This window comes from Danio aesculapii, chromosome 5 (assembly GCF_903798145.1).
Source record: "Danio aesculapii chromosome 5, fDanAes4.1, whole genome shotgun sequence".
Taxonomy (NCBI): Eukaryota; Metazoa; Chordata; class Actinopteri; order Cypriniformes; family Danionidae; genus Danio; species Danio aesculapii.
In genome coordinates, this window is record NC_079439.1 from 73,969,720 (window position 1) to 73,981,113 (window position 11,394).

At 39.6% G+C, this 11,394-nt stretch overlaps 1 protein-coding gene across 1 annotated transcript; it reads right to left on the reverse strand.

Annotated features, from left to right (window-relative positions):
* Positions 1-2,602: 2,602 nt before the first annotated feature.
* On the reverse strand, positions 2,603-10,829 carry fam78ab (family with sequence similarity 78 member Ab). Its single transcript, XM_056458884.1, has 2 exons — positions 9,328-10,829; positions 2,603-3,529 (listed from the first exon to the last, which is right to left on the reverse strand). Exons 1-2 carry the CDS (start codon positions 9,618-9,620, stop codon positions 3,004-3,006), a joined length of 819 nt encoding a protein of 272 aa, XP_056314859.1. The 5' UTR covers positions 9,621-10,829; the 3' UTR covers positions 2,603-3,003.
* Between the last annotated feature and the right edge of the window lie 565 nt (positions 10,830-11,394).

Sequence of the window (11,394 nt, forward strand, 5' to 3'; positions counted from 1 at the left end):
CTATTAAGGGTACAGGGTGCGATTTCAGATCATTTCAATAATGGCTGCATTCCAGTCCAGTTTTTATGCCCTTCAATTGCTAACTTCTCGTTCCCTCAGATGTTATGCTATTTATTACATCACACAAGTGTTCACTACTGGCGGAGCATCTGAATGGCTTCAAATGAAACACCCTTGAACACTTGAGAACTACACTGCTGCTGGAGTAGACATATGAAGTAGACTCATTCCCTCCGTCAAAATCAAGGGATCAAGGGTATGTCCATGTAAGCTTCCCTCGTTCACTTAATGAAGTGGAGCGCACTTTAAAATGGCATTGAGGATTCCACCGAGGGAACAAGGGAAGGGAAGTTCACAAGTGCGTGTCTTGGATTGGAACGCAGCCAAAGACGGGACTCAAACTGGACCATAGTGAGCATCGGCTCTAGTTATTTTGTGCAGATTTTGTCTTTTTTTTTCCTCCAGCAAACTCAACACAGCTCTGAGGATTGATTGGCCACACAGCAACGGCTGCCGACACACACACACACACACACACACACACACACACACACACAGTATAAAATATACACTCTTCTGGACCCTGGGGTCGTAAATAAAAACAAAAAAACAGATGTGCATCAGTAGCTGGTGGACGTAAAACCAAAAACACTGAAGCTCCTGTAGGAAACACTGAATGCATAATAGCGCGTCCCGGTTTGGCTTGATGTCCGTCCCCACAGGAGCGCGAATAACTGGGCCACGATCGGTGCAAAACTACGGTAAATGTGCGAGGTTTACTGCATTGCACTCGGGTTAAGGCGAAGAGTTTGCAGTGAAAGCAATGTAAACTTAAGGCAGCGTGAAATCCAACACTCTCCGTCAGCACAGGAGAAAATACCATAGTACACCTGAGGATTTACTACAGTCAGATGTTGTATAATACTGTAGTACACTTACTACAGTAATCTAGTAGATCGTATCTTAGTATAGCATGTACGTCTTCTTAATGTCTCCATCATACTATAAAACAAACTGTAGTGATGTAAAACAGAGTACTCCAGCATTCTAATGATTCCCTGCTATCATACAGAGCTCAGCATAATCCAGTACAACTCATTATGAAAATCAATATGTTCCTCCATGTCTCAGTGAATATAGGCAGTGTGTTTTAGTGCATTTAAACAAAACAGATTTATTAAACAGAGATATTTATTAATATTATATTTTAATCACCAAAACATATTTAAAAATGGAAAGATAAGACAATTAAATCAAGCTAAATATTGCTAAAATAAATGACGACCTACTCAATTTCAACTCAATTTTTCATTTCATTTGCTTCTCTTGATTTCTCCTCCTTTTAAATTCATATTTAATATTTTTCTATAACATATAAATGAGTCTGTGTTTGTTTTTGGGCTGTTATTGGGAGTTATTTTGTTAGATGAGCTCCAGATTTGGCTTTAGTATTGACTAATCTAATTTATATGCACTAATATAATATTGTAGAGCTTCCTATTAAAAATAAGCCTTAAAAAGTGAAATGTTTTGTGTATATATCATCTATATTTACAGAGAAATGAATAAAAATATGGATTTTCAAAAGGGGGTGTGCTCATTTATGCTGTGCACTCTACATGATACTATAGTAAAGTAGAAAAACACTGTTCTGTAGTAAATCTACCCTGAAGTACTACAGTAATAAAGAAGCAGGGGAGAATATTCAATGAAATGTCAATTAAGAGAAAGAAAATCATACAAAACACTAATTTAATTGAAATTTTGGAGTTTGTAGTAAAAATAACTAAATAAATGAAGCATTTATCTATTCCTAAAGATGTTTGGTGTCTTGATTTATTAAATATAACTGTTTAATAACACTGTTTTGCAAATGCACCCCAAAAAAGTCTATATTCACTTGGAAATGGATGAAAATATAGATTTCTAAAGGTGTTATAGACTACATGGTCTATTATAAATCTACCCTGAAGTACTCTAGTCAAAAGTAATAAATATAATTTCAATGAAGAGCAAAAAAATCAAGAGAATAATAAAAATAGATTACATTAAGTTGCAATTTTGCAGCTTGTAACCTCATAAAGAGATTAAAAAATCATACAAAAAATAAATGTAATTAAAATTTTGGAGTTTGTAATTTTGTAAATAATAAATAAATGAAGCATTTTTATTCAGATGTATACTTTATCCGTTCCTAAAGATGTTTGGTGTCTTGATTTATTAAATATAACTGTTCAATAACACTGTTTTACAAATGCACCACAAAAAATGTCTATATTTACTAATAAATGGATGAAAATCTAGATTTCTGAAGGAGGTGTATTGATTCATGTTACTATAAAAACACTACATGGTCTATTATAAATCTACCCTGAAGTACTCTAGTGAAAAGTATTAAATTAAATTTCAATAAAGAGCAAAAAATCAAGAGAATAATAAAATATATTACATTTAGATGCAATTTTGTTGCTTGCAAACTCATAAATAAAAAAATCATACAAAAATAAATGTAACTGGAATTTTGTAGTTTTGTAAATAATAAATAAATGAAGCATTTTTATTCAGATGTATACTTCATTTTTTCCTAAAGAGGTTTGGTGTCTTGATTTATTAAATATAACTGTTTAATAACACTGTTTTGCAAATGCACCCCCAAAAAAAGTCTATATTCACTAATAAATGGATGTAAATCTAGATTTCTGAAGGTATTTTTTACAAAAATAAATGTAATTGAAATTTTGTAGTTTGTCATTTTATAGTTGGTAGTTTTGTTAAAATAAATAAAGGAAACCCTTCATTTTTATTCTAATTGATCTATAACTCAAGATTTTGGACTCTTATTTTAATAAGCGCAACTGTTTAATAAATCAGCTTTGTTAAAATGCTCCAAAAACTGATCAAAATAAACATTTTCTGATGAAAATGACTGTGAAAAGCCTGTGTGTTCTGGAATAAATCTACTCTGATGCACTGTGGTATTTTCCCCTGTGTGTGCTTGTTGTGTCAGTGTTTGGGTGGGATGACCACCACCGGCTCTCCCACACGAGGGCGCCACATCAGCACCTGCGCATCATTAGCGTTGGGTTTGACCAAAGCGTTCGCAGGAATGGCTTCGTTTTTTCCCAGAATCTGCGGCGGCTCCTGTGCTGTGGGTTCACACAGAGCGGCTCTCTGACCCAGCGGTTTCTCGGGGTCGACGGCGATGTGCAGACGCATCCGCCAGCGCACCGTCTGCAGCACCAACACCTCGCCTGTGCTCTGACTGATGGCCACCAGCCACGTGCTGAAGCTCTGGTCCCTCCAGATGCTGCTGAGCTGCGGGACGCTGCTGTCGCTCACCGGGACGCCCCACGTCACGCTCGGGTAGAAGTTATCGTTCATGCTGACGGTGAAGCGCGTGTCTTTTTTGGTGGGGCCGGTGATGGTGCAGGTCTCGGTGGTGTTGCCGTACCACGGGTAGTTGACGCCGTCTGAGTCGCTGATGGCCTGGATTTTACCATCTCGCAGGTCTGGAAGCTCCCAGCTGGACCTGCGGGAATGCAGAGGAGGAGTTAATGCGTCTGCACGTGGACACACAGGTGAGTGGTGCGTACAAACCACCTGTAGAAACACTCATCTCTCACATTCACAGTACACACACACACACTCACAGGCACAAACACACTCACACACACGCTATCAGACACTCAGAGCGCTTCTATTATTATTCCCCTGATGATAATCAAAGCCCTTGTGTGTTGAAGTCATGTGCTTCGGTTTTTCCCATGATGCTCTTCTGCAGAGTTCTGGGAGAAAGGTCACACTTTTCCTGCATCAGTGAATCGATATGGGGAGCTGCAGCGCCTGTCCTACACACACACACACACACACACACACACACACATAACCGAGTGCTGATCTATCTTACATTGAAGGACACTGCAATACTGCATTACTGCCCACACACACACACACACACACACACACACACACACACACACACATCTGAGTGCTGATCTATTTTGGTTCGTTCTGTAGACGATCAAAAAAAAGGAAATAATTAAAATAATTAAGGTGACACGGTGGCTCAGTGGTTAGCACAGCAAGAAGGTCGCTGGTTCGAGTCTCAGCTGGCTCAGTTGGTGTTTCTGTGTGGAGTTTGCATGTTCTCCCCGTGTTGGGTGAGTGTATGGGTGTTTCCCAGTACTGGGTTGCTGCTGGAAGGGCATCCACTGTATAAAACATGGATAAGTTGGTGGTTCATTCCGCTGTGGCGACCCCCTGATGAATGACTAGTTCAGTGCTGATGATGTACAATGAGGACGTTCTCATGTTAGTGTCCCAATATGTAGTGAACCAAGCTCATCAGTGCCCTTACTAGTGCTCGACCTACTGATGAACGATTATGGGTGCTAGTGTGCTGATTGAGACGCAGCCTAAGAGACTCAGAGAGAAAACTAACTAGATATGAGTGTGTGTGTGTGTGTGTGTGTGTGTGTGTGTGTGTGTGTGTGTGTGTGTTATCAGGGCAGAACAGCAGCTGATATATCAGTCAGGATGACGTTACGCAAGTTACGCAACATTCTATCAACGTAAAACTCATGTGAGAGACACTTGAGCAACTGCAGTGCTGTTAAACGACTGCTGTGTATGAAAGATACCACAGTACCCCACAGTGAATATACTATAGGACGTGTGCTACATACTGTAGTGTTTTTGAACTGTACTATAGTAAGTATACCTGTAATATGGTTATTTATTGTGGTCATTTTACTACACTTATTATAGTAACTACTATAGTAAAACAATAACTGACTACATTACTATGGGCGTCACGGTGGCTCAGTGGGTAGCGCTATCGCCTCACAGCAAGAAGTCCAAACACACATGCGGTACAGGTGAATTGGGTAAGCTAAATTGTCTGCAGTGTATGTGTGTGAATGAGTGTGTATGGGTGTTTCCCAGTGATGGGTTGCAGCTGGAAGGGCATCCGCTGTGTAAAACATATGCTAGATAAGTTGGTGGTTCATTCCGCTGTGACGACCCCTGATGAATAAAGGGACTAAGCCGAAAAGAAAATGAATGAGTGAATAAGTTTATATCAGGGGTCACGGTGGTTCAGTGGTCAGCACTGTGTCCTCATAGCAAGAAGGTCACTGGTTTGAGTCTCGGCTGGGTCAGTTGGTGTTTCTGTGTGGAGTTTGCATGTTCTCCCCGTGTTGGTGTGGGTTTCCTCCGGGTGCTCCGGTTTCCCCCACAGTCCAAACACATGCGCTATAGGGGAACTGATCAACTAAACTGGCCGTAGTGTATGAGTGTGTGTGTGTGTGTGTATGGGTGTTTCCCAGTACTGGGTTGCAGCTGAAAGGGCATCCGCTGTTCAATAACAGTATTTATTACTGTTATTAATATTATGTTAAGGTTAGATAGGTTAGTAGTAAATTCTGCCATACTCCATTTTACTGTAGTAACACCTAAAGTGTACTACAGTACTTTTCTTCACTCTTTGTGCTGGAAAACCCCTCAACACGAGTACAGATGCGTTCTAGCAGTTATGAACACAGGATATGATGTCGTTTATGCACACAGGAAGTGAAACCACCAATAAAAAAGTACATGTATATCCATAAGTTATAGTAATGGAATCTAAAGTGAGCGCTTGTGCCGTCTGGAAATGACTTTAAAAGGTGTGTTTTTGTTTCACACAGGAAATAGGGCAAAGTGTCTTAAACAGGAAGTAGGGCAAGAGAAACCTCTAACCGTGCGCAGCCGTTATATCAACAAATCAGCACACTTTACAATGCACAGAATCACAAGCTTTCATAACCTGACTGGCAGACTGAGGAACGTTTAGACACAATAAAGTTGATTGTGTTTCAGATATTTGCATATTTAATTCACAGTATAAACGACAGTAATTCAGAGTTAATACTGCAGGGTCTGCGTTCAATGGCCAGTGGTCCAGATTTTTACTTGCCCTGCTAAAATTTTCACTGCCCCACAAAAAAAAGAAAGAAAAGAAGAAGTTAATAGCCATATCGTATCCACATAATTTAAATAACGTGTCAAAATAACGTCTGTGAATCTAGTGAATATTTGAGACTCTTAATAAATGTATGATAAGCATGGGTCGCTATACGATTCTGACGGTCTGATAACCTTAAAGACATCACGGTTTCACTGTATCCCAGTATTGTGTTTACTGCTCTAAAATATCTTCTTTTTAAATGTCTGGGTAAATAATAAAACCTTTTATTCCCTTTGAACACAATATATTGAATTATTTGAACGGTTTATATTTTATATATATTATATAAATATATTATATATATTTTGGATTAGTAAACATGTCAGGCTGAATAACTCAAATGAATCCTTGACTTCTGCTGTCTTCATTCGTTTCAGATTTCTTTACTCTTTAAAACAGCATCTTTGGATATCTTTTCTGCTGGAGCAGAGCCGGATTAACCAGTGGGCTTTATGGGCACAGGCCCAGGGGCCCGTGCGCACTTGGGGCCGCTGCGAGGGGAGGAAAATAAGCCCATTTCGGAGCATCTTTTTAGGCAAATAGCACACCTAGCTGGAATAAGCTATATTCACGGTTTCCACACATCAATGTCTGATTGACAGAGACAAGATAATTAAAGAGTGCGGCAAATGACCTCGTAAAGCACACGGCAACATCTTTTGACACTATCGATCATTAACCGGGTTGGAATCCACCGTCTATTTTTTCTCTCCCCATTACACATCAGATTGGAAATATATTTATTTTAATAGGAAGAAAACATGATATATAGTCACAAGTGCCTCAGGGTATTTAATAATGTTTAGCCTATTTCATATGCGTATAATATTCTATAATCAGTTATTTTCCACCTGGTGTTAAACGTTAGCAACATCTTAATGAATTGATTTGTGTCTACAATGTTAGTCGCCCTTTTCTGAACTCTGTTGGCTGGAGATACTGTTGTCCTAAAAAAACTAAATAAACGTGAATAAAGAAATCTTACACACACCTTAGCAACAGTATTACAGAAAATGCTGGCGGTTTTAAAACCTTGACGTTTCCAAACCGCGGTATACCTTGAAAACAGGTTTGTAAATAAATAATAAATAATTGTACGTTTTATGCAAACAAAACAGGCAGTATGGAAAATGTGCAGGTTTTTTATTACAGCTCTAAATTATTGAAGAAAGGGTGTTTGACTTGCCAAACTGACGGCAAACGGTGCATTGTTTTGTCATGTTGTACCCACGTAACCGCCTCCTGATTTGATGCCGCCACCATGTTGTCATCTGTTTGCTGTACTGGACGTTACAAGATTACAGAACAAAAGAACATGCTCACAACATCCAATCAGAAAAGAGGCAGTGTGGTGTTGACGACATCACACAGAAGGTAGCATTTAAAGGCTTAACAGCACAAACTCTTTCTCAGTTCTGAGACTGTATTTGCTATTGACAAATGGTCACATTAATTAAAAATGAAACTTTAGTGACAGTAACAATCCTGTCTACTGTCCCGAACATCTCTCACGCTGGCCCCGAGCCATGGAGCAGTCCTTACTGTTGAGCCCTAAGTGTTTCTAAATCACAGAATAAACTGATCTGTTGTGGTGATTCTACAGTTGCTATGGTAACACAAGGACTATAGTAAGGGATCTGTTGTGGTGATTCTACAGTTGCTATGGTAACACAAGGACTATAGTAAGGGATCTGTTGTGGTGATTCTACAGTTGCTATGGTAACACAAGGACTATAGTAATCGATCTGTTGTGGTGATTCTATAGTTGCTATGGTAACACAACAACTATATTGATTGATCTGTTGTGGTGATTCTACAGTTGCTATGGTAACACAACACACTACGGACAATTTAGCTTGCCCAATTCCCCTATAGCGCATGTGTTTGGACTGTGGGGGAAACTGGAGCACCCGGAGGAAACCCACACCAACACGGGGAGAACATGCAAACTCCACACAGAAACACCAACTGACCCAGCCGAGACTCAAACCAGAGACCTTCTGGCTGTGAGGTGATTGTGCTACCCACTGCACATATGGACAAACTGAACTGTTAAATTTGATTGAAAAAATGAACCCAATGTTGGGTTTGCCAATATTTGACCAAACATTGAGTTACAAAAACACCCAGCATTTACTATAGTAAAGATCAAATAATAATAATAATAATGATAATAATAATAATAATAATAATAATAATAATAATAATAATAACAATAAATAATAATAAATATAAATAAATAAATAAATAAATAAATAAATAAATAAATAAATAAATAAATAAATAATAATAATAATAATAATAATAATAATAATAATAATAATAATAAATAAATAAATAAATAAATAAATAATAAGAATAATAAGTAAATAATAATAATAATAATAATAACATAGTGAGTTCTTTTAATGATTTTAATGAGGATGCATCATTAATCTTTACGTTGAGTGTGTCATATATTAAGTTTGCATTACAGTTTCTCCTTAATTCCTGATATAAATGAGCAAGTCTTGAAGTAAAGCTGACAGTATAGAGGACTCTGTCTGTCAGATGTGAAGGGTCAGAGAGCAGACAGAGACACTATTTTAGTGTCTGCATCAAATTACACTCACAAAACCCACTTCAATACAAATAAAGTGACGTCTGAATATAAAACAAACGCCATAATACATATATCAACGTGTGTGTGTGTGTGTGTGTGTGTGTGTGTGTGTGTGTGTGTGTGTGTGTGTGTGTGTGTGTGTGTGTGTTATTAAATAAATGATTAATTCTTGTCGACATGGAAAGTAAATATAGATATCAGATGATAAGTTTTGACATGAAAATAACATCACAGTAATTAATACAACCGTGTTTTTGAACTATACTATAGTAAACTACACTGTACATATATTATCTACAACTCTGTTAATGAACACTCCAACATACTGTAGAATGACCTGTAGTGATCTGATCAACTGTAATAAGCACTGTAGTATACTTTACTGTGCTCTACTGTAGTATAATATACCCTATAGTTGAGGAACACTAGGTCAATGTATGTATTGCAGAGTTTAACTGTAGTGTTTAATATAAATTACTATAGTATTTTAACAATCTGAGTTTATACACCTTTAATAAGTCATCAAATTAATCTTTTCTTTCCTAAATATGACTGACAATAATCTTTTACACAACATTACTGTAGTCTCGATGGCATTTCGGGCTGATCTGAATGCAGCGAGATGCACACCATATCAGCACACTCGTCTCGTCTCGTCTCGTCCTCGCCCCTGACCCAGCGCACATCACACAGTCTAACATTGTTCAGATCTACTCACATCCCTTTGGATCCGTATTTGTTGTAGAACTCCATGTGGTTGCACGCCTGGATCCAGCCGACCGTCCAGCTCTCTTTGCCGGCCACCGGCGGCACAAGCACCCGGGCGGAGGCGCGGAAGTACGGCGTGCGGTAGCGCAGCACCACGCTGGAGGACTCGTCGATGCTGGTGGGGTTCGAGTCGATGGAGGAGTTGACCTCCAGAACCATGATGCTGTCCCGAAAACTCTTGGGTTTGCATCTGATGCTCTGAATGCAGCCCATCACAAGCAGCACCCGCGGCCACAAGAACATCAACCCTCGGCGGAGCGCGCGCTACAGCCGGTCCCTCAGAAGAGCGCACACTAGACACGCACACTTGACGAGCCCTCACACTTGACAGTGACCCTCGGGATGATGCACACTACACACCTTAGAATGAGTGCACACTACAGAAGGGATCATGCACACTACACAATAGAAAACATTTAGAATAAGTGCACACTAGACAAAGGATGACCCTCAGAATGATGCACACTACACACTGCAGAATTAGTGCACACTAGACAAGGGATGACCCCCAGAATAGCGTACACTAGACAAGAGATAACCCTCTGAAAAATGCACACTATACAAGAGATGACCCTCAAAATACTGCACACTACACTCCTTAGAATAAGTGCATATTACACAAGGGATGACCCTCAGAATAATGCACACTATACAAGAGATAACCCTCAGAATAATGCACACTAGACAAGGAATAACCCTCAGTATAACGCACACTATAAAAGAGATGACCCTCAAAATAATGCACGCTTTGCACCTTAGAATAACGCACATTAGACAAAGGATGGCCCTCAAAATAGTGCACACTACACACTTTGACTGACAAACACTACACACGGGTTGACCCTCAGAATAACGCACACTAGACGCGGTTTGAAGGACGCGACGCGCGCGCGCACGCCGAACAAACCACGTACGCGTCGCGTCGCGCTTCTCCTGATCAAAAGAGGAATCTAGCGGGGCTGAACAACAACAGAAAAGAAAAGAAAAGAAATGAAAAAAGAGTGTTCGTCAACTTTCCGTCATTGGCGGGCCGCGGTGGCGCTCACGCGTAATGCTGTCCGCGCGCATCACCAACCGGGCATTTCTGCGTCATAACTCCGGCTCACATCAGAAATCCAGCGGCTCTGAACACTGCAGACATGGTACACGCACAACAAATGAGTTTCTCCTCCAAACAGAAGTGCAGTGTGTGTGCCAGAAGTGTTTTTCCGCGAGTTCGTCCTTGAGCTTCACTTGCTCACTTTCTGGGGCACTTCAGAGTGCGCATCCAGCCGGTGAACTTCCTCAGGATACACAAATGAATGAGTCCGCTGTCATGAGCACTCGAGCCGGGATGAAGAGCCCATGACAGGAGCCTCTCCATCACTTCTAATAATTCAGCGGCATCTTTATCATCATCATCATCGTCCTCATCCCCACCGCATCAGCCGCAGCTGCTCGTCTCGAGCGCCAGTGACGTCACTTCCGCCCCGCGGCGCGCACATCATGGGGTCTGTAGTGTTGTAGTGTAGTGAAAGTATTAAAAATATAATTAAAATAACGTGAATAAAAAGGTTAAATAAAAATATGAATAAACCAGTTATTCTCAACATTTGAGAGTAAGTGTAGCTAAAATACAAATACAGAAATACTTATGTCGCACAGAGAAACACTTTTTCATCCCTTAATGCATTATAACAATACTATGGTAATTTAGAATGAATAAAAGAGTAGTAAAGTATCTGAACTGATCTGTTGTGGTGATTCTACAGTAGCTATGGTAACACAACCACAACAGTAATTGATCCATTGCAGTGATTCTAACGTTGCTATGGTAACACAACAACTATATTAATAACTCTATTGCGGTGATTCTACAGTTGCTATGGTAACACAACTACTACAGTAATTGATCAGTTGTGGTGATTCTACAATTGCTATGGTAACACAACAACTGTAGTAACTGATCTGTTGTGGTGATTCTACAGTTGCTATGGTAACACAAACTACAGAAATTGATCTGTTGTGGTGATTCTAC